We start from the raw sequence: 25,195 nt of genomic DNA, 5'->3' as shown, positions 1-25,195 counted from the left end.
GGCGAGACAGACACAGGCGAGACAGATACAGGCGAGACCCAGATATATATCATGAGGCAAGGCGAAACTCAGATGCAGACACAGGAGGCAGATGGTTGGAGTCTTACAATGTTTATTAATCCAAAAGGAGTAGGCAAGAGAATGGTCGTGGACAGGCAAAAAATCTAAACCAGATCAGAGTTCAGGAAGGTACAGAGTAGCAGAATGGCTCGTAGTCATAGCAGGAAGGTACAGAGTAGCAGAATGGCTCGTAGTCAAAGCAGGCAGGTACAGAGTAGCAGAATGGCTCGTAGTCAAAGCAGGAAGGTACAGAGTAGCAGAATGGCTCGTAGTCAAAGCAGGCAGGTACAGAGTAGCAGAATGGCTCGTAGTCAAAGCAGGCAGGTACAGAGTAGCAGAATGGCTCGTAGTCAAAGCAGGCAGGTACAGAGTAGCAGAATGGCTTGTAGTCATAGCAGGCAGGTACAGAGTAGCAGAATGGCTCGTAGTCAAAGCAGGCAGGTACAGAGTAGCAGAATGGCTCGTAGTCAAGGCAGGCAGGCGGGTACAGAGTAGCAGAATGGCTCGTAGTCAAAGCAGGAAGGTACAGAGTAGCAGAATGGCTCGTAGTCAAAGCGGGAAGGTACAGAGTAGCAGAATGGCTCGTAGTCAAAGCAGGCAGGTACAGAGTAGCAGAATGGCTCGTAGTCATAGCAGGCAGGTACAGAGTAGCAGAATGGCTTGTAGTCAAAGCAGGCAGGTACAGAGTAGCAGAATGGCTCGTAGTCATAGCAGGCAGGTACAGAGTAGCAGAATGGCTCGTAGTCAAAGCAGGCAGGTACAGAGTAGCAGAATGGCTTGTAGTCAAAGCAGGAAGGTACAGAGTAGCAGAATGGCTCGTAGTCAAAGCAGGCAGGTACAGAGTAGCAGAATGGCTTGTAGTCAAAGCAGGCAGGTACAGAGTAGCAGAATGGCTCGTAGTCATAGCAGGCAGGTACAGAGTAGCAGAATGGCTCGTAGTCATAGCAGGCAGGTACAGAGTAGCAGAATGGCTCATAGTCATAGCAGGCAGGTACAGAGTAGCAGAATGGCTCGTAGTCAAAGCAGGCAGGTACAGAGTAGCAGAATGGCTCGTAGTCAAAGCAGGCAGGTACAGAGTAGCAGAATGGCTTGTAGTCAAAGCAGGCAGGTACAGAGTAGCAGAATGGCTCGTAGTCAAAGCAGGCAGGTACAGAGTAGCAGAATGGCTCGTAGTCATAGCAGGCAGGTACAGAGTAGCAGAATGGCTCGTAGTCAAGGCAGGAAGGTACAGAGGAGCAGAATGGCTCGTAGTCAAAGCAGGCAGGTACAGAGTAGCAGAATGGCTCGTAGTCATAGCAGGCAGGTACAGAGTAGCAGAATGGCTCATAGTCAAAGCAGGCAGGTACAGAGTAGCAGAATGGCTCGTAGTCAAGGCAGGCAGGCGGGTACAGAGTCCAGAACAGGCAAGGGTCAAAACCGGGACGACGAGATAAAGAGAATTGCAAAGGCAGGAGTATGGGGAAAATGCTGGTTTACTTGGAACATACAAGACGAACTGGCACAGAGAGACAGGAAACACAGGGATACATACACTGGCACAGAGAGACAGGAAACACAGGGATAAATACACTGGTACAAAGAGACAGGAAACACAGGGAGGAATACACTGGAACAGAGAGACAGGAAACACAGGGATAAATACACTGGTACAGAGAGACAGGAAACACAGGGATGAATACACTGGAACAGAGGCACAGGAAACACAGGGATAAATACACTGGTACAGAGAGACAGGAAACACAGGGATAAATACACTGGTACAGAGAGACAGGAAACACAGGGATAAATACACTGGTACAGAGAGACAGGAAACACAGGGATAAATACACTGGTACAGAGAGACAGGAAACACAGGGATAAATACACTGGTACAAAGAGACAGGAAACACAGGGATACATACACTGGTACAGATAGACAGGAAACACAGGGATACATACACTGGTACAGAGAGACAAGAAACACAGGGATAAATACACTGGTACAGAGAGACAGGAAACACAGGGATAAATACACTGGTACAGAGAGACAGGAAACACAGGGATAAATACACTGGGACAGAGAGACAGGAAACACAGGGATAAATACACTGGTACAGAGAGACAGGAAACACAGGGATAAATACACTGGTACAGAGAGACAGGAAACACAGGGATAAATACATTGGTACAAAGAGACAGGAAACACAGGGATGAATACACTGAAACAGAGAGACAGGAAACACAAGGATACATACACTGGTACAGATAGACAGGAAACACAGGGATACATACACTGGTACAGAGAGACAGGAAACACAGGGATAAATACACTGGTACAGAGAGACAGGAAACACAGGGATAAATAGACTGGAACAGAGAGACAGGAAACACAGGGATAAATAAACTGGTACAAACAAGCAGGAAACACAGGGATAAATACACTGGTACAGAGAGACAGGAAACACAGGGATAAATACACTCGTACAGAGAGACAGGAAACACAGGGATAAATACACTGGTACAGACAGACAGGAAACACAGGGATAAATACTGTTGTGTCTCCACTATCATTAACTGAAGACTCATAGTTTTTATCAAATATTCTCTGTAATTAACATTTCGTGATTAACTAATCAGCCAAATGTAATTAACTAGGAAGTCGGGGAACCAAGGAAAATATTCAGATTACAAAGTTATAATTTTCCTCATATAACTTTTCAGATATATTTTAATATCTGATCAATTAGTCATCTTAATTAATGAATTATTTATTTTACCTCACGTTAGTCTCATTCCAAACATTGTAAATTCTTGATCTGCACAAACCCAGTCTTTACGATGAGTCATCCATACATCAATTGTCTTAAATAATTTATTTACTAACTTCGTGATTCAAAGACATGCATAAACAAACAGTAGATAGTTACAAGGAAATGATCACGGCGTTTCCCTAGTGGTATAAACCGGTATCGCGGCTTGGTGGACACAAAGGGATGTGGGGGTCAACTGAGATGAGACACGACAAAGATGATAATTATAACAATTGAAATACTAATCCTTGCACTTGAACGCTCACTCATTCGGGAATAATTGCAATCAATGTATATGTATATTTACGGTCAGTGTGTCATCGGGATCTCTTTTGAAAAGTTTGTTTCTGTTGGAGAGTTTGTCCGCCCTCTCTCTGTCGTGGCTCGGATGGATAGTTCAGAGTGACATTTATTCATGTCGTTATAGAATATGTGTTTCGGTGGTTGTCGGTCTTCGCGTTCAATGATACCGAATTCCTAGCTGCAGACTAGTAATTAATATCAAAGACTTGTTCTTATTCTGTCAGTATCGATAGTCTAAGAGTTTAACCATGTGGTATGGTTAAAAGATTCAGCCATCCACTCAAACCTTGTTCCTCTTGTTATCGAGGTAAACTGGTCTGAACCTTAGTCCTCTCGTAATTGAGAGAAACATGGTCTGTTGAGAAATTCTCAAGGTGGGGGTTTTATTCGGAAGCGCAGAAAGAGGCTGTCTCATGACACCAGGTCCTATCTACTCATGGGCGGTTCTCTGATTTAGTTAAACTCAAAAGGGAATTGGAGTTTCCTTCAATAAACAGTCCAAAATCACATTACACAATTTCACAAACAGTATCATCCTCACTCATTCATCTTATACTTAGAATTAGATGTAAACCTCATATCTGAGGATATTATATAAACAGTGTTATGGTAATGTTTCCATATTGTCTCCCATGAGTTTCACGTAATTGTACCAAACGGACCAGTTCGTAGCTGGATTCCTCACCCAACTTTTTTACCTTCTCCAGAACATAAATGGACCTCAAATTCTGCAAGGTGGAAGAAATTCCTTTATTCTCTCTATGAAAACTCACTCTCTCTATATACTTTGGCCATGAGGAGATAATCTCCTCCAGGAATTTACGACCTGAGGTTGGAGCAGCCTGAGTGTAGGAGACAGAAAGAGGGGGATGGTGATCGCTGTACCCAAAGAGGGCAACGTCATGACAATACACTGGTACAGAGAGATAGGAAACACAGGGATAAATACACTGGTACAGAGAGATAGGAAACACAGGGATAAATACACTGACACAGAGAGACAGGAAACACAGGGATAAATACACTGGTACAGAGAGACAGGAAACACAGGGATAAATACACTGGTACAGAGAGACAGGAAACACAGGGATAAATACACTGGTACAGAGAGATAGGAAACACAGGGATAAATACACTGGTACAGAGAGACAGGAAACACAGGGATAACTACACTGGTACAGAGAGACAGGAAACACAGGGATAAATACACTGGTACAGAGAGATAGGAAACACAGGGATAAATACACTGACACAGAGAGACAGGAAACACAGGGATAAATACACTGGTACAGAGAGACAGGAAACACAGGGATAAATACACTGGTACAGAGAGACAGGAAACACAGGGATAAATACACTGGTACAGAGAGACAGGAAACACAGGGATAAATACACTGGTACAGAGAGACAGGAAACACAGGGATAAATACACTGGTACAGAGAGACAGGAAACACAGGGATAAATACACTGACACAGAGAGACAGGAAACACAGGGATAAATACACTGGTACAGAGAGACAGGAAACACAGGGATAAATACACTGGTACAGAGAGACAGGAAACACAGGGATAAATACACTGGTACAGAGAGATAGGAAACACAGGGATAAATACACTGGTACAGAGAGACAGGAAACACAGGGATAACTACACTGGTACAGAGAGACAGGAAACACAGGGATAAATACACTGGTACAGAGAGATAGGAAACACAGGGATAAATACACTGACACAGAGAGACAGGAAACACAGGGATAAATACACTGGTACAGAGAGACAGGAAACACAGGGATAAATACACTGGTACAGAGAGACAGGAAACACAGGGATAAATAATCTGGGGAAAACCAACGACACCTGGAGGGGGGTGGAGAAAATAACGAGGACAGGTGAGACAGATCAGGGTGTGACAACAACATCTGTTTGGTGAGTAGTGCTAAGTTTAATGATTCTGATGATCTCTTTGTCTTTATCAAACTAATGTTTTTGCATATTTTCATCGTGGAACCTGTCTATGTTTAGGTTATAGACTTGCCGTCGGCAAACCAATTCTAAATGGCAGGTCGCAGTGGAAAATAGAACAGATGCAATTATTCCAAAACTGCAGCTCGATGTTGGAACACATACTTCGATCAAACAGACTGTTATGAATTTGTGATAAATCTGTGGTCGTTTGTCTTGTTTGGAATGTAGCTGAAATGATACCATTTTCTTGTGGCACACGCAGCTCAAATGATACGTAACAAACACCTTGAGTACATCAGATAGGAAACAACCAATACAAATTTAACAGCGCAACAAAAATAGATGAACTATTTTCTTTACCTTTTAATGGTAAACAGCAGCAATGTCACTCGTTCTACCTGCATTGAATCAACAAAGTGGCGTTGAGAGGGAAGCATAACTGTGGGTAGACCCCCCCTCCCACCAATTAAATACAAAATATGTCTCTGGAGATTTGGTCAACTCCAGATTCGTCTAAAATCCCAAATGAATCAGGAATGAGCAGCGACGGCTCCCTTATTCATGTTCTCGTTACATGCAACAAGGCCACTCGCGCTCTGGAAAGATCTCTACTGATGGATTTGCTGTGCTAGATGTTGTGTTCTGTTCTAAATCTAGAAAAACAATGTCTGAAATGCTGATGAATTTATCCCTGGAGCATTTCTATAGCGCTATAAAACTAAACAAAAATACGTTTGGAGATATGTATGACATATATGAATAATAGAATGAAACAATCAAAGCCCTTAAACACTTGGACAATGATTTCTCAACATGTACAGCCATTAGCCCACATCTCAACATGTACAGCCATTAGCCACATCTCAACATGTACAGCCATTAGCCACATCTCAACATGTACAGCCATTAGCCCACATCTCAACATGTACAGCCATTAGCCCACATCTCAACATGTACAGCCATTAGCCACATCTCAACATGTACAGCCATTAGCCCACATCTCAACATGTACAGCCATTAGCCACATCTCAACATGTACAGCCATTAGCCCACATCTCAACATGTACAGCCATTAGCCACATCTCAACATGTACAGCCATTAGCCCACATCTCAACATGTACAGCCATTAGCCCACATCTCAACATGTACAGCCATTAGCCCACATCTCAACATGTACAGCCATTAGCCCACATCTCAACATGTACAGCCATTAGCCACATCTCAACATGTACAGCCATTAGCCCACATCTCAACATGTACAGCCATTAGCCCACATCTCAACATGTACAGCCATTAGCCCACATCTCAACATGTACAGCCATTAGCCACATCTCAACATGTACAGCCATTAGCCACATCTCAACATGTACAGCCATTAGCCCACATCTCAACATGTACAGCCATTAGCCCACATCTCAACATGTACAGCCATTAGCCCACATCTCAACATGTACAGCCATTAGCCCACATCTCAACATGTACAGCCATTAGCCCACATCTCAACATGTACAGCCATTAGCCCACATCTCAACATGTACAGCCATTAGCCCACATCTCAACATGTACAGCCATTAGCCCACATCTCAACATGTACAGCCATTAGCCCACATCTCAACATGTACAGCCATTAGCCCACATCTCAACATGTACAGCCATTAGCCCACATCTCAACATGTACAGCCATTAGCCCACATCTCAACATGTACAGCCATTAGCCCACATCTCAACATGTACAGCCATTAGCCACATCTCAACATGTACAGCCATTAGCCCACATCTCAACATGTACAGCCATTAGCCCACATCTCAACATGTACAGCCATTAGCCCACATCTCAACATGTACAGCCATTAGCCACATCTCAACATGTACAGCCATTAGCCACATCTCAACATGTACAGCCATTAGCCCACATCTCAACATGTACAGCCATTAGCCCACATCTCAACATGTACAGCCATTAGCCACATCTCAACATGTACAGCCATTAGCCCACATCTCAACATGTACAGCCATTAGCCCACATCTCAACATGTACAGCCATTAGCCCACATCTCAACATGTACAGCCATTAGCCCACATCTCAACATGTACAGCCATTAGCCCACATCTCAACATGTACAGCCATTAGCCCACATCTCAACATGTACAGCCATTAGCCCACATCTCAACATGTACAGCCATTAGCCACATCTCAACATGTACAGCCATTAGCCACATCTCAACATGTACAGCCATTAGCCACATCTCAACATGTACAGCCATTAGCTACATCTCAACATGTACAGCCATTAGCCCACATCTCAACATGTACAGCCATTAGCTACACCTCAACATGTACAGCCATTAGCTACACCTCAACATGTACAGCCATTAGCCACATCTCAACAGAATCCTAATCGTTTATGTTCTTCATTTCCATCGATAAAACAAGGAAGGGTGTGTGAGTCTGTCAGTGAGTGTGTCCGTCCTACCGTGTGTGTGTGTGTGTGTGTGTGTGTGTGTGTGTGTGTGTGTGTGTGTGTGTGTGTTCATGTGTGTTTGTGTGTACTGTTTGTGTTTGTGTGTGTTTGTGTTTGTGTGTACTGTTTGTGTTTGTGTGTTCTGTTTGTGTTTGTGTGTACTGTTTGTGTTTGTGTGTACTGTTTGTCTAGCTGTGTATAAAGTCATGAAAGGATCTATAGATGAAGGCATTTTGAAGCTTGGCAGCTCAACTTCTGTAATGTTTGTTGTAGTGTTCACAAACGCCCGTAGTACCACACACACACACACACACACACACACACACACACACACACACACACACACACACACACACACACACACACACACACACACACACACACACACACACACACACACACACACACACACTTACACTTACACTCATACAAAATTCATTTAATTAAAGGGATAATGGTAAACAGGCCCTGAGTGTTATTGCCAATGTGCTGGATGCCATCTGACATGTCTTTGGTGTCCTAATTGGATTTGGAGGTGTGATGGGTCAAACACTGGGGTGGGATGCCTGGTGCACACAGCAGAATGTGTTACAAATGGATGCTAGCAGCAGGATGTGTTAGTAATGGATGCTAGGTGTTAGTAATGGATGCTAGGTGTTAGTAATGGATGCTAGCAGCAGGATGTGTTAGTAATGGATGCTAGGTGTTAGTAATGGATGCTAGGTGTTAGTAATGGATGCTAGCAGCAGGATGTGTTAGTAATGGATGCTAGCAGCAGGATGTGTTAGTAATGGACGCTAGGTGTTAGTAATGGATGCTAGGTGTTAGTAATGGATGCTAGCAGCAGGATGTGTTAGTAATGGATGCTAGGTGTTAGTAATGGATGCTAGGTGTTAGTAATGGATGCTAGGTGTTAGTAATGGATGCTAGGTGTTAGTAATGGATGCTAGGTGTTAGTAGTGGATGCTAGCAGTAGTATGTGTTACAAATGGATGCTAGGTGTTGGTAATGGATGCTAGGAGCAGGATGTGTTAGTCATGGATGCTAGGTGTTAGTAATGGATGCTAGGTGTTAGTAATGGACGCTAGGTGTTAGTAATGGACGCTAGGTGTTAGTAATGGACGCTAGGTGTTAGTAATGGACGCTAGGTGTTAGTAATGGACGCTAGGTGTTAGTAATGGACGCTAGGTGTTAGTAATGGACGCTAGGTGTTAGTAATGGACGCTAGGTGTTAGTAATGGACGCTAGGTGTTAGTAATGGACGCTAGGTGTTAGTAATGGACGCTAGGTGTTAGTAATGGACGCTAGGTGTTAGTAATGGATGCTAGGTGTTAGTAATTGACGCTAGGTGTTAGTAATTGACGCTAGGTGTTAGTAATGGATGCTAGCAGCAGAAGGTGTTAGTAATGGACGCTAACAGCAGAAGGTCTGTTAAATGGGGAATGTCTGTTGAATGACATGGCTGGGGAATGTCTGTTTAATGACATGGCTGGGGAATGTCTGTTTAATGACATGGCTGGGGAATGTCTGTTTAATGACATGGCTGGGGAATGTCTGTTTAATGACATGGCTGGGGGAATGTCTGTTTAATGACATGGCTGGGGAATGTCTGTTGAATGACATGGCTGGGGAATGTCTGTTTAATGACATGGTGGACTGGCTGGGGAATGTCTGTTTAATGACATGGCTGGCTGGGGAATGTCTGTTTAATGACATGGCTGGGGAATGTCTGTTTAATGACATGGCTGGGGAATGTCTGTTTAATGACATGGCTGGGGAATGTCTGTTTAATGACATGGCTGGGGAATGTCTGTTTAATGACATGGCTGGGGAATGTCTGTTTAATGACATGGCTGGGGAATGTCTGTTTAATGACATGGCTGGGGAATGTCTGTTTAATGACATGGCTGGGGAATGTCTGTTTAATGACATGGCTGGGAATGTCTGTTTAATGACATGGCTGGGGAATGTCTGTTTAATGACATGGCTGGGGAATGTCTGTTTAATGACATGGCTGGGGAATGTCTGTTTAATGACATGGCTGGGGAATGTCTGTTTAATGACATGGCTGGGGAATGTCTGTTTAATGACATGGCTGGGGAATGTCTGTTTAATGACATGGCTGGGGAATGTCTGTTTAATGACATGGCTGACATGGGAATGTCTGTTTAATGACATGGCTGGGAAATGTCTGTTTAATGACATGGCTGGGAATGTCTGTTTAATGACATGGCTGGGGGAATGTCTGTTTAATGACATGGCTGGGGAATGTCTGTTTAATGACATGGCTGGGAAATGTCTGTTTAATGACATGGCTGGGGAATGTCTGTTTAATGACATGGCTGGGGAATGTCTGTTTAATGACATGGCTGGGGAATGTCTGTTTAATGACATGGCTGGGGAATGTCTGTTTAATGACATGGCTGGGGAATGTCTGTTTAATGACATGGCTGGGGGAATGTCTGTTTAATGACATGGCTGGGGAATGTCTGTTGAATGACATGGCTGGGGGAATGTCTGTTTAATGACATGGCTGGGGAATGTCTGTTTAATGACATGGCTGGGGAATGTCTGTTTAATGACATGGCTGGGGAATGTCTGTTTAATGACATGGCTGGGGAATGTCTGTTTAATGACATGGTTGGGGAATGTCTGTTTAATGACATGGCTGGGGAATGTCTGTTTAATGACATGGCTGGGGGAATGTCTGTTTAATGACATGGCTGGGGAATGTCTGTTTAATGACATGGCTGGGGAATGTCTGTTTAATGACATGGCTGGGGGAATGTCTGTTTAATGACATGGCTGGGGAATGTCTGTTTAATGACATGGCTGGGGAATGTCTGTTTAATGACATGGCTGGGGGAATGTCTGTTTAATGACATGGCTGGGGGAATGTCTGTTTAATGACATGGCTGGGGAATGTCTGTTTAATGACATGGCTGGGGAATGTCTGTTTAATGACATGGCTGGGGAATGTCTGTTTAATGACATGGCTGGGGACTGTTTAATGACATGGCTGGGGAATGTCTGTTTAATGACATGGCTGGGGAATGTCTGTTTAATGACATGGCTGGGGAATGTCTGTTTAATGACATGGCTGGGGAATGTCTGTTTAATGACATGGCTGGGGAATGTCTGTTTAATGACATGGCTGGGGAATGTCTGTTTAATGACATGGCTGGGGAATGTCTGTTTAATGACATGGCTGGGGAATGTCTGTTTAATGACATGGCTGGGGAATGTCTGTTTAATGACATGGCTGGGGAATGTCTGTTTAATGACATGGCTGGGGAATGTCTGTTTAATGACATGGCTGGGGAATGTCTGTTTAATGACATGGCTGGGGAATGTCTGTTTAATGACATGGCTGGGGAATGTCTGTTTAATGACATGGCTGGGGAATGTCTGTTTAATGACATGGCTGGGGAATGTCTGTTTAATGACATGGCTGGGGAATGTCTGTTTAATGACATGGCTGGGGAATGTCTGTTTAATGACATGGCTGGGGAATGTCTGTTTAATGACATGGCTGGGGAATGTCTGTTTAATGACATGGCTGGGGAATGTCTGTTTAATGACATGGCTGGGGAATGTCTGTTTAATGACATGGCTGGGGAATGTCTGTTTAATGACATGGTGGGACATGGCTGGGAATGTCTGTTTAATGACATGGCTGGGGAATGTCTGTTTAATGACATGGCTGGGGAATGTCTGTTTAATGACATGGCTGGGGAATGTCTGTTTAATGACATGGCTGGGGAATGTCTGTTTAATGACATGGCTGGGGAATGTCTGTTTAATGACATGGCTGGGGAATGTCTGTTTAATGACATGGCTGGGGAATGTCTGTTTAATGACATGGCTGGGAATGTCTGTTTAATGACATGGCTGGGGAATGTCTGTTTAATGACATGGCTGGGGAATGTCTGTTTAATGACATGGCTGGGGAATGTCTGTTTAATGACATGGCTGGGGAATGTCTGTTTAATGACATGGCTGGGGAATGTCTGTTTAATGACATGGCTGGGGAATGTCTGTTTAATGACATGGTTGGGGAATGTCTGTTTAATGACATGGCTGGGGAATGTCTGTTTAATGACATGGCTGGGGAATGTCTGTTTAATGACATGGCTGGGGAATGTCTGTTTAATGACATGGCTGGGGGAATGTCTGTTTAATGACATGGCTGGGGAATGTCTGTTTAATGACATGGCTGGGGAATGTCTGTTTAATGACATGGCTGGGGAATGTCTGTTTAATGACATGGCTGGGGAATGTCTGTTGTTTTATAGCTCTCTTTCCCCTGTTACTGTGTTTTACAGGTCTAATGGGAGAATATGAGCCTAAAATCGAGGTGCATTTCCCCCTGTCTGTCCCGGCTGCCAGAGGAGTCACCGTGAGGCTGGAGTGTTTCGCCCTGGGGAAGTAAGTACAGAAGCATGCGAGCTGTATTACACCCCTGAACATGTTCATCCTTTATGGTGAAACTTAGGGCTACAATTCCTAGAATTACTACAGTCCCGATTCCTGGAATTGGGAAGGAATAAACAGGAAATGTAGGAATTCATCAACCAGGATTTCTGGAAAACTTGGGAATTTGGGACATACCAGAATTTTGCCACCCTGAGCAAAAACCACCATTAGATCCACTTACACTGAACAAAAAATACGAACGAAACATGTTCCGATCCCAGACATGTTCCATACGTGTACAAAGCTTCCATCCCTGTTAGTGAGCATTTCTCCTTTGGCAAGATAATACACCTGACAGGTGTGGCATATCAAGAAGCTGATTAAACTGCATGGTCATGAAACACTCTAAAATGTGCAGTTTTGTCACAAAACACAATGCCACATATGTCTAAACATTGGCATGCTGACTGCAGGAATGTCTCAGTGAATCTCATCTGCGTGCTCATCGTCCTCACCAGGGTCTTGACCTGACTGCAGTTTGTCGTTGTAACTGTGAAAGATGGATCCGGCCAAGTTTAGGGCTGTGAAAGATGGAGCCGGCCAAGGTTAGGGCTGTGAAAGATGGAGCCGGCCAAGGTTAGGGCTGTGAAAGATGGAGCCGGCCAAGGTTAGGGCTGTGAAAGATGGAGCCGGCCAAGGTTAGGGCTGTGAAAGATGGAGCCGGCCAAGGTTATGGCTGTGAAAGATGGAGCCGGCCAAGGTTAGGGCTGTGAAAGATGGAGCCGGCCAAGGTTAGGGCTGTGAAAGATGGAGCCGGCCAAGGTTAGGGCTGTGAAAGATGGAGCCGGCCAAGGTTAGGGCTGTGAAAGATGGAGCCGGCCAAGGTTAGGGCTGTGAAAGATGGAGCCGGCCAAGGTTAGGGCTGTGAAAGATGGACCTGGCCAAGGTTAGGGCTGTGAAAGATGGATCTGGCCAAGGTTAGGGCTGTGAAAGATGGATCTGGCCAAGGTTAGGGCTGTGAAAGATGGACCTGGCCAAGGTTAGGGCTGTGAAAGATGGATCTGGCCAAGGTTAGGGCTGTGAAAGATGGATCTGGCCAAGGTTATGGCTGTGAAAGATGGAGCTGGCCAAGGTTAGGGCTGTGAAAGATGGATCTGGCCAAGGTTAGGGCTGTGAAAGATGGATCTGGCCAAGGTTAGGGCTGTGAAAGATGGACCCGGCCAAGGTTAGGGCTGTGAAAGATGGATCTGGCCAAGGTTAGGGCTGTGAAAGATGGATCTGGCCAAGGTTAGGGCTGTGAAAGATGGATCTGGCCAAGGTTAGGGCTGTGAAAGATGGATCTGGCCAAGGTTAGGGCTGTGAAAGATGGACCTGGCCAAGGTTAGGGCTGTGAAAGATGGATCCGGCCAAGGTTAGGGCTGTGAAAGATGGAGCCGGCCAAGGTTAGGGCTGTGAAAGATGGACCTGGCCAAGTTTAGGGCTGTGAAAGATGGATCTGGCCAAGGTTATGGCTGTGAAAGATGGAGCCGGCCAAGTTTAGGGCTGTGAAAGATGGATCTGGCCAAGGTTATGGCTGTGAAAGATGGACCTGGCCAAGTTTACGGCTGTGAAAGATGGATCTGGCCAAGTTTAGGGTTGTGAAAGATGGAGCCGGCCAAGGTTAGGGCTGTGAAAGATGGATCTGGCCAAGGTTAGGGCTGTGAAAGATGGATCTGGCCAAGGTTAGGGCTGTGAAAGATGGATCTGGCCAAGGTTAGGGCTGTGAAAGATGGATCTGGCCAAGGTTAGGGCTGTGAAAGATGGATCTGGCCAAGGTTAGGGCTGTGAAAGATGGACCTGGCCAAGGTTAGGGCTGTGAAAGATGGATCTGGCCAAGGTTAGGGCTGTGAAAGATGGAGCCTGGCCAAGGTTAGGGCTGTGAAAGATGGACCTGGCCAAGGTTAGGGCTGTGAAAGATGGATCTGGCCAAGGTTAGGGCTGTGAAAGATGGATCTGGCCAAGGTTAGGGCTGTGAAAGATGGACCTGGCCAAGGTTAGGGCTGTGAAAGATGGATCTGGCCAAGGTTAGGGCTGTGAAAGATGGAGCTGGCCAAGGTTAGGGCTGTGAAAGATGGAGCCGGCCAAGGTTATGGCTGTGAAAGATGGACCTGGCAAAGGTTACGGCTGTGAAAGATGGACCTGGCCAAGGTTAGGGCTGTGAAAGATGGACCTGGCAAAGGCGGCTGTGAAAGATGGACTTGGCCAAGGTTACGGCTGTGAAAGATGGACCTGGCCAAGGTTAGGGCTGTGAAAGATGGACCTGGCCAAGGTTAGGGCTGTGAAAGATGGACCTGGCCAAGGTTATGGCTGTGAAAGATGGACCTGGCCAAGGTTAGGGCTGTGAAAGATGGATCTGGCCAAGGTTATGGCTGTGAAAGATGGACCTGGCCAAGGTTAGGGCTGTGAAAGATGGACCTGGCAAAGGTTACGGCTGTGAAAGATGGACCTGGCCAAGTTTAGGGCTGTGAAAGATGGACCTGGCCAAGTTTAGGGCTGTGAAAGATGGACCTGGCAAAGGTTACGGCTGTGAAAGATGGACCTGGCAAAGGTTACGGCTGTGAAAGTTGGACCTGGCCAAGGTTACGGCTGTGAAAGATGGAGCCTGGCCAAGGTTAGGGCTGTGAAAGATGGAGCCGGCCAAGGTTAGGGCTGTGAAAGATGGAGCCGGCCAAGGTTAGGGCTGTGAAAGATGGACCTGGCAAGGTTAGGGCTGTGAAAGATGGAGCCGGCCAAGGTTAGGGCTGTGAAAGATGGACCTGGCCAAGGTTAGGGCTGTGAAAGATGGACCTGGCAAAGGTTACGGCTGTGAAAGATGGACCTGGCCAAGGTTATGGCTGTGAAAGATGGACCTGGCAAAGGTTATGGCTGTGAAAGATGGAGCTGGCCAAGGTTATGGCTGTGAAAGATGGACCTGGCCAAGGTTATGGCTGTGAAAGTTGGACCTGGCAAAGGTTACGGCTGTGAAAGTTGGACCTGGCCAAGGTTAGGGCTGTGAAAGATGGACCTGGCCAAGGTTACGGCTGTGAAAGATGGACCTGGCCAAGGTTACGGCTGTGAAAGATGGACCTGGCCAAGGTTAGGGCTGTGAAAGATGGACCTGGCCAAGGTTAGGGCTGTGAAAGATGGACCTGGCCAAGGTTAGGGCTGTGAAAGATGGACCTGGCCAAGGTTAGGGCTGTGAAAGATGGACCTGGCCAAGGTTATGGCTGTGAAAGATGGACCTGGCCAAGGTTACGGCTGTGAAAGATGGACCTGGCCAAGGTTAGGGCTGTGAAAGATGGACCTGGCCAAGGTTAGGGCTGTGAAAGATGGACCTGGCCAAGGTTAGGGCTGTGAAAGATGGACCTGGCCAAGGTTAGGGCTGTGAAAGATGGACCTGGCAAAGGTTACGGCTGTGAAAGATGGACCTGGCAAAGGTTACGGCTGTGAAAGATGGACCTGGCCAAGGTTACGGCTGTGAAAGATGGATCTGGCCAAGGTTATGGCTGTGAAAGATGGACCTGGCCAAGGTTATGGCTGTGAAAGATGGACCTGGCCAAGGTTAGGGCTGTGAAAGATGGACCTGGCCAAGGTTACGGCTGTGAAAGATGGACCTGGCCAAGGTTAGGGCTGTGAAAGATGGAGCCGGCCAAGGTTAGGGCTGTGAAAGATGGACCTGGCCAAGGTTAGGGCTGTGAAAGATGGACCTGGCCAAGGTTAGGGCTGTGAAAGATGGACCTGGCCAAGGTTAGGGCTGTGAAAGATGGATCTGGCCAAGGTTAGGGCTGTGAAAGATGGACCTGGCCAAGGTTAGGGCTGTGAAAGATGGACCTGGCCAAGGTTAGGGCTGTGAAAGATGGACCTGGCCAAGGTTAGGGCTGTGAAAGATGGACCTGGCCAAGGTTAGGGCTGTGAAAGATGGACCTGGCCAAGGTTAGGGCTGCGAAAGATGGACCTGGCAAAGGTTACGGCTGTGAAAGATGGACCTGGCAAAGGTTACGGCTGTGAAAGATGGACCTGGCCAAGGTTACGGCTGTGAAAGATGGAAACAATTGTGTACGCTGCTAAAATGAGGCTGGTGGCAGGTTTCAGACAGACGCAGACAGACAACATGACAACATGTTGGTTGAAGATATTTTTTACCCTCTTGTTGACTTCTTAATGCAAAGCTTTGAGGGATGTTTTGCATAACAAGATACGTTTTAGTTTATAACCATAATCCTGTATCATCCCTACTTCATATTTTGGTTTAGAATGATTATTTGTATTGAATAATGTATGATGGAGTTCTATCTATGGTCCTTCTGTGGCTCATGGTAGAGCATGGCCCATCTAACGCCAGGGTCTGACTTCATTCCGGGACCACCCATCGTAGAATGTATGACACATGACTGTAAGTCGCTCCCATAAAAGCCTCAGCTAAATGGCATCTTATTATTATTATTATCTAGAGATAGCTTCTAATCTGACGCTAACACTAAAGGAACCTGGTCATTATTTACATTGCTTTCAAGGGGCTGCAATCTGAGTCAGTCATTTACAGTTAATTATCCACTTTAGAATAAGTCGTTACCAAAACCTATAGACATTGCTCTGACCTCATGCTTACTCTCCCATCTCCTCCTCTGACTACATCCTTACTCTCCCATCTCCTCCTCTGACTACATCCTTACTCTCCCATCTCCTCCTGACTACATCCTTACTCTCCCATCTCCTCCTCTGACTACATCCTTACTCTCCCATCTCCTCCTCTGACTACATCCTTACTCTCCCATCTCCTCCTGACTACATCCTTACTCTCCCATCTCCTCCTCTGACTACATCCTTACTCTCCCATCTCCTCCTCTGACTACATCCTTACTCTCCCATCTCCTCCTCTGACCTCATCCTTACTCTCCCATCTCCTCCTCTGACCTCATCCTTACTCTCCCATCTCCTCCTCTGACCTCATCCTTACTCTCCCATCTCCTCCTCTGACTACATCCTTACTCTCCCATCTCCTCCTGACTACATCCTTACTCTCCCATCTCCTCCTCTGACTACATCCTTACTCTCCCATCTCCTCCTGACTACATCCTTACTCTCCCATCTCCTCCTCTGACTACATCCTTACTCTCCCATCTCCTCCTCTGACTACATCCTTACTCTCCCATCTCCTCCTCTGACTACATCCTTACTCTCCCATCTCCTCCTGACTACATCCTTACTCTCCCATCTCCTCCTCTGACTACATCCTTACTCTCCCATCTCCTCTGACCTCATCCTTACTCTCCCATCTCCTCCTGACTACATCCTTACTCTCCCATCTCCTCCTCTGACTACATCCTTACTCTCCCATCTCCTCCTGACTACATCCTTACTCTCCCATCTCCTCCTGACTACATCCTTACTCTCCCATCTCCTCCTCTGACTACATCCTTACTCTCCCATCTCCTCCTCTGACTCATCCTTACTCTCCCATCTCCTCCTGACTACATCCTTATTCTCCCATCTCCTCCTCTGACTACATCCTTACTCTCCCATCTCCTCCTCTGACTACATCCTTACTCTCCCATCTCCTCCTGACTACATCCTTACTCTCCCATCTCCTCTGACTACATCCTTACTCTCCCATCTCCTCCTCTGACTACATCCTTACTCTCCCATCTCCTCCTGACTACATCCTTACTCTCCCATCTCCTCCTCTGACTACATCCTTACTCTCCCATCTCCTCCTGACTACATCCTTACTCTCCCATCTCCTCCTCTGACTACATCCTTACTCTCCCATCTCCTCCTGACTACATCCTTACTCTCCCATCTCCTCCTGACTACATCCTTACTCTCCCATCTCCTCCTCTGACTACATCCTTACTCTCCCATCTCCTCTGACTACATCCTTACTCTCCCATCTCCTCCTGACTACATCCTTACTCTCCCATCTCCTCCTCTGACTACATCCTTACTCTCCCATCTCCTCCTGACTACATCCTTACTCTCCCATCTCCTCCTCTGACTACATCCTTACTCTCCCCATCTCCTCTGACTACATCCTTACTCTCCCATCTCCTCTGACTACATCCTTACTCTCCCATCTCCTCCTGACTACATCCTTACTCTCCCATCTCCTCCTCTGACTACATCCTTACTCTCCCATCTCCTCCTGACTACATCCTTATTCTCCCATCTCCTCCTCTGACTACATCCTTACTCTCCCATCTCCTCCTCTGACTACATCCTTACTCTCCCATCTCCTCCTGACTACATCCTTACTCTCCCATCTCCTCCTCTGACTACATCCTTACTCTCCCATCTCCTCCTCTGACTACATCCTTACTCTCCCATCTCCTCTGACTACATCCTTACTCTCCCATCTCCTCCTGACTACATCCTTACTCTCCCATCTCCTCCTCTGACTACATCCTTACTCTCCCATCTCCTCCTGACTACATCCTTACTCTCCCATCTCCTCCTGACTACATCCTTACTCTCCCATCTCCTCTGACTACATCCTTACTCTCCCATCTCCTCCTCTGACTACATCCTTACTCTCCCATCTCCTCCTGACTACATCCTTATTCTCCCATCTCCTCCCTCTGACTACATCCTTACTCTCCCATCTCCTCCTCTGACTACATCCTTACTCTCCCATCTCCTCCTCTGACTACATCCTTACTCTCCCATCTCCTCTGACTACATCCTTACTCTCCCATCTCCTCCTCTGACTACATCCTTACTCTCCCATCTCCTCCTGACTACATCCTTACTCTCCCATCTCCTCCCTGACTACATCCTTACTCTCCCATCTCCTCCTCTGACTACATCCTTACTCTCCCATCTCCTCCTGACTACATCCTTACTCTCCCATCTCCTCTGACCTCATCCTTACTCTCCCATCTCTCCTCCTGACTACATCCTTACTCTCCCATCTCCTCCTCTGACTACATCCTTACTCTCCCATCTCCTCCTGACTACATCCTTACTCTCCCATCTCCTCCTCTGACTACATCCTTACTCTCCCATCTCCTCCTCTGACTACATCCTTACTCTCCCATCTCCTCCTGACTACATCCTTACTCTCCCATCTCCTCTGACCTCATCCTTACTCTCCCATCTCCTCCTCTGACTACATCCTTACTCTCCCATCTCCTCCTCTGACTACATCCTTACTCTCCCATCTCCTCCTCTGACTACATCCTTACTCTCCCATCTCCTCCTGACTACATCCTTACTCTCCCATCTCCTCCTGACTACATCCTTACTCTCCCATCTCCTCTGACTACATCCTTACTCTCCCATCTCCTCCTCTGACTACATCCTTACTCTCCCATCTCCTCCTCTGACTACATCCTTACTCTCCCATCTCCTCCCCTGACTACATCCTTACTCTCCCATCTCCTCCTGACTACATCCTTACTCTCCCATCTCCTCTGACTACATCCTTACTCTCCCATCTCCTCTGACTACATCCTTACTCTCCCATCTCCTCCTGACTACATCCTTACTCTCCCATCTCCTCTGACTACATCCTTACTCTCCCATCTCCTCTGACTACATCCTTACTCTCCCATCTCCTCCTGACTACATCCTTACTCTCCCATCTCCTCCTCTGACTACATCCTTACTCTCCCATCTCCTCTGACCTCATCCTTACTCTCCCATCTCCTCTGACTACATCCTTACTCTCCCATCTCCTCCTGACTACATCCTTACTCTCCCATCTCCTCCTCTGACTACATCCTTACTCTCCCATCTCCTCCTCTGACTACATCCTTACTCTCCCATCTCCTCCTCTGACTACATCCTTACTCTCCCATCTCCTCCTGACTACATCCTTACTCTCCCATCTCCTCCTGACTACATCCTTATTCTCCCATCTCCTCTGACTACATCCTTACTCTCCCATCTCCTCCTCTGACTACATCCTTACTCTCCCATCTCCTCCTCTGACTACATCCTTACTCTCCCATCTCCTCCTCTGACTACATCCTTACTCTCCCATCTCCTCCTCTGACTACATCCTTACTCTCCCATCTCCTCTGACTCATCCTTACTCTCCCATCTCCTCCTCTGACTACATCCTTACTCTCCCATCTCCTCTGACCTCATCCTTACTCTCCCATCTCCTCCTCTGACTACATCCTTACTCTCCCATCTCCTCCTCTGACTACATCCTTACTCTCCCATCTCCTCCTGACTACATCCTTACTCTCCCATCTCCTCCTGACTACATCCTTATTCTCCCATCTCCTCTGACTACATCCTTACTCTCCCATCTCCTCCTCTGACTACATCCTTACTCTCCCATCTCCTCCTCTGACTACATCCTTACTCTCCCATCTCCTCCTCTGACTACATCCTTACTCTCCCATCTCCTCCTGACTACATCCTTACTCTCCCATCTCCTCCTCTGACTACATCCTTACTCTCCCATCTCCTCCTCTGACTACATCCTTACTCTCCCATCTCCTCCTGACTACATCCTTACTCTCCCATCTCCTCCCCTGACTACATCCTTATTCTCCCATCTCCTCCTCTGACTACATCCTTATTCTCCCATCTCCTCCTCTGACTACATCCTTACTCTCCCATCTCCTCTGACTACATCCTTACTCTCCCATCTCCTCCTGACTACATCCTTACTCTCCCATCTCCTCTGACTACATCCTTACTCTCCCATCTCCTCCTGACTACATCCTTACTCTCCCATCTCCTCTGACTACATCCTTACTCTCCCATCTCCTCTGACTACATCCTTACTCTCCCATCTCCTCCTGACTACATCCTTACTCTCCCATCTCCTCCTGACTACATCCTTACTCTCCCATCTCCTCCTCTGACTACATCCTTACTCTCCCATCTCCTCCTCTGACTACATCCTTACTCTCCCATCTCCTCCTGACTACATCCTTATTCTCCCATCTCCTCCTCTGACTACATCCTTACTCTCCCATCTCTCCTCTGACTACATCCTTACTCTCCCATCTCCTCCTGACTACATCCTTACTCTCCCATCTCCTCCTCTGACTACATCCTTACTCTCCCATCTCCTCCTGACTACATCCTTACTCTCCCATCTCCTCCTGACTACATCCTTACTCTCCCATCTCCTCCTCTGACTACATCCTTACTCTCCCATCTCCTCTGACTACATCCTTACTCTCCCATCTCCTCCTGACTACATCCTTACTCTCCCATCTCCTCCTCTGACTACATCCTTACTCTCCCATCTCCTCTGACTACATCCTTACTCTCCCATCTCCTCCCTGACTACATCCTTACTCTCCCATCTCCTCCTCTGACTACATCCTTACTCTCCCATCTCCTCCTCTGACTACATCCTTATTCTCCCATCTCCTCCTCTGACTACATCCTTACTCTCCCATCTCCTCCTCTGACTACATCCTTACTCTCCCATCTCCTCCTCTGACTACATCCTTACTCTCCCATCTCCTCTGACTACATCCTTACTCTCCCATCTCCTCTGACCTCATCCTTACTCTCCCATCTCCTCTGACTACATCCTTACTCTCCCATCTCCTCCTCTGACTACATCCTTACTCTCCCATCTCCTCCTGACTACATCCTTACTCTCCCATCTCCTCCTGACTACATCCTTACTCTCCCATCTCCTCCTCTGACTACATCCTTACTCTCCCATCTCCTCCTCTGACTACATCCTTACTCTCCCATCTCCTCCTGACTACATCCTTACTCTCCCATCTCCTCTGACTACATCCTTACTCTCCCATCTCCTCCTCTGACTACATCCTTACTCTCCCATCTCCTCCTCTGACTACATCCTTACTCTCCCATCTCCTCCCTGACTACATCCTTACTCTCCCATCTCCTCCTCTGACTACATCCTTACTCTCCCATCTCCTCCTCTGACTACATCCTTACTCTCCCATCTCCTCCTGACTACATCCTTACTCTCCCATCTCCTCTGACCTCATCCTTACTCTCCCATCTCCTCCTCTGACTACATCCTTACTCTCCCATCTCCTCCTCTGACTACATCCTTACTCTCCCATCTCCTCCTCTGACTACATCCTTACTCTCCCATCTCCTCCTGACTACATCCTTACTCTCCCATCTCCTCCTGACTACATCCTTACTCTCCCATCTCCTCCTCTGACTACATCCTTACTCTCCCATCTCCTCTGACTACATCCTTACTCTCCCATCTCCTCCTGACTACATCCTTACTCTCCCATCTCCTCCTCCTGACTACATCCTTACTCTCCCATCTCCTCCTCTGACTACATCCTTACTCTCCCATCTCCTCTGACTACATCCTTACTCTCCCATCTCCTCCTGACTACATCCTTACTCTCCCATCTCCTCCTCTGACTACATCCTTACTCTCCCATCTCCTCTGACCTCATCCTTACTCTCCCATCTCCTCTGACTACATCCTTACTCTCCCATCTCCTCCTCTGACTACATCCTTACTCTCCCATCTCCTCCTCTGACTACATCCTTACTCTCCCATCTCCTCCTGACTACATCCTTACTCTCCCATCTCCTCCTGACTACATCCTTACTCTCCCATCTCCTCCTCCTGACTACATCCTTACTCTCCCATCTCCTCCTCTGACTACATCCTTACTCTCCCATCTCCTCTGACTACATCCTTACTCTCCCATCTCACCCTCTGACTACATCCTTACTCTCCCATCTCCTCCTCTGACTACATCCTTACTCTCCCATCTCCTCCTCTGACTACATCCTTACTCTCCCATCTCCTCCTGACTACATCCTTACTCTCCCATCTCCTCCTCCTGACTACATCCTTACTCTCCCATCTCCTCCTCTGACTACATCCTTACTCTCCCATCTCCTCCTGACTACATCCTTATTCTCCCATCTCCTCCTCTGACTACATCCTTACTCTCCCATCTCCTCCTCTGACTACATCCTTACTCTCCCATCTCCTCCTCTGACTACATCCTTACTCTCCCATCTCCTCCTCTGACTACATCCTTACTCTCCCATCTCCTCCTGACTACATCCTTACTCTCCCATCTCCTCCCCTGACTACATCCTTATTCTCCCATCTCCTCCTCTGACTACATCCTTACTCTCCCATCTCCTCCTGACTACATCCTTACTCTCCCATCTCCTCTGACTACATCCTTACTCTCCCATCTCCTCCCCTGACTACATCCTTATTCTCCCATCTCCTCCTCTGACTACATCCTTACTCTCCCATCTCCTCCTCTGACTACATCCTTACTCTCCCATCTCCTCCTCTGACTACATCCTTACTCTCCCATCTCCTCCTGACTACATCCTTACTCTCCCATCTCCTCCTCTGACTACATCCTTACTCTCCCATCTCCTCCTCTGACTACATCCTTACTCTCCCATCTCCTCCTCTGACTACATCCTTACTCTCCCATCTCCTCCTGACTACATCCTTACTCTCCCATCTCCTCTGACTACATCCTTACTCTCCCATCTCCTCCTGACTACATCCTTACTCTCCCATCTCCTCCTGACTACATCCTTACTCTCCCATCTCCTCCTCTGACTACATCCTTACTCTCCCATCTCCTCCTCTGACGTCATCCTTACTCTCCCATCTCCTCCTGACTACATCCTTATTCTCCCATCTCCTCCTCTGACTACATCCTTACTCTCCCATCTCCTCCTCTGACTACATCCTTACTCTCCCATCTCCTCCTGACTACATCCTTACTCTCCCATCTCCTCCTCTGACTACATCCTTACTCTCCCATCTCCTCCTGACTACATCCTTACTCTCCCATCTCCTCCTGACTACATCCTTACTCTCCCATCTCCTCCTCTGACTACATCCTTACTCTCCCATCTCCTCCTCTGACTACATCCTTACTCTCCCATCTCCTCCTCTGACCTCATCCTTACTCTCCCATCTCATCCTTACTCTCCCATCTCCTCCTCTGACCTCATCCTTACTCTCCCATCTCCTCCTCTGACCTCATCCTTACTCTCCCATCTCCTCCTCTGACCTCATCCTTACTCTCCCATCTCCTCCTCTGACCTCATCCTTACTCTCCCATCTCCTCCTCTGACTCATCCTTACTCTCCCATCTCCTCCTCTGACTACATCCTTACTCTCCCATCTCCTCCTCTGACCTCATCCTTACTCTCCCATCTCCTCCTCTGACCTCATCCTTACTCTCCCATCTCCTCCTCTGACTACATCCTTACTCTCCCATCTCCTCCCTGACTACATCCTTACTCTCCCATCTCCTCCTCTGACTACATCCTTACTCTCCCATCTCCTCCTCTGACCTCATCCTTACTCTCCCATCTCCTCCTCTGACCTCATCCTTACTCTCCCATCTCCTCCTCTGACTACATCCTTACTCTCCCATCTCCTCCCTGACTACATCCTTATTCTCCCATCTCCTCCCTGACTACATCCTTACTCTCCCATCTCCTCCCTGACTACATCCTTATTCTCCCATCTCCTCCCATGACTACATCCTTACTCTCCCATCTCCTCCCTGACTACATCCTTACTCTCCCATCTCCTCCCTGACTCATCCTTACTCTCCCATCTCCTCCTCTGACTCATCCTTACTCTCCCATCTCCTCCTCTGACTACATCCTTACTCTCCCATCTCCTCCCTGACTACATCCTTATTCTCCCATCTCCTCCCTCTGACTACATCCTTACTCTCCCATCTCCTCCCTGACTACATCCTTACTCTCCCATCTCCTCCCATGACTGCATGCTTACTCTCCCATCTCCTCCCTGACTGCATGCTTACTCTCCCATCTCCTCCTCTGACTGCATGCTTACTCTCCCATCTCCTCCCTGACTACATCCTTACTCTCCCATCTCCTCCCTGACTACATCCTTACTCTCCCATCTCCTCCCCTGACTACATGCTTACTCTCCCATCTCCTCCCTGACTACATCCTTACTCTCCCATCTCCTCCCTGACTACATCCTTACTCTCCCATCTCCTCCCCTGACTACATCCTTATTCTCCCATCTCCTCCTCCTGACTGCGTCCTTACTCTCCCATCTCCTCCCCTGACTACATCCTTATTCTCCCATCTCCTCCTCTGACTACATGCTTACTCTCCCATCTCCTCCTCTGACTGCATGCTTACTCTCCCATCTCCTCCCATGACTGCGTGCTTACTCTCCCATCTCCTCCCATGACTGCATCCTTACTCTCCCATCTCCTCCCATGACTGC

At 47.3% G+C, this 25,195-nt stretch overlaps 1 protein-coding gene and 1 long non-coding RNA gene across 3 annotated transcripts in view; both read left to right on the top strand.

Moving 5' to 3' along the window:
* Positions 1-25,195, top strand: part of cntn5 (contactin 5) — a 700,818-nt gene that overhangs the window by 363,218 nt on the left and 312,405 nt on the right. For both annotated transcript variants that reach the window (XM_052468732.1, XM_052468731.1), the window contains exon 8: positions 11,907-12,009. In XM_052468732.1, coding sequence (XP_052324692.1) covers positions 11,907-12,009 — 103 coding nt within the window. The remainder of the gene's footprint in view (positions 1-11,906; positions 12,010-25,195) is intronic.
* On the top strand, positions 12,689-14,663 carry LOC127908936 (uncharacterized). Its single transcript, XR_008069075.1, has 3 exons — positions 12,689-12,788; positions 12,913-12,943; positions 14,648-14,663. It is a non-coding gene; the product is annotated as an uncharacterized LOC127908936 (long non-coding RNA).

This window comes from Oncorhynchus keta, chromosome 18 (genome assembly GCF_023373465.1).
Source record: "Oncorhynchus keta strain PuntledgeMale-10-30-2019 chromosome 18, Oket_V2, whole genome shotgun sequence".
NCBI lineage: Eukaryota > Metazoa > Chordata > Actinopteri > Salmoniformes > Salmonidae > Oncorhynchus > Oncorhynchus keta.
This window is presented reverse-complemented; position numbering and strand designations above follow the sequence as displayed.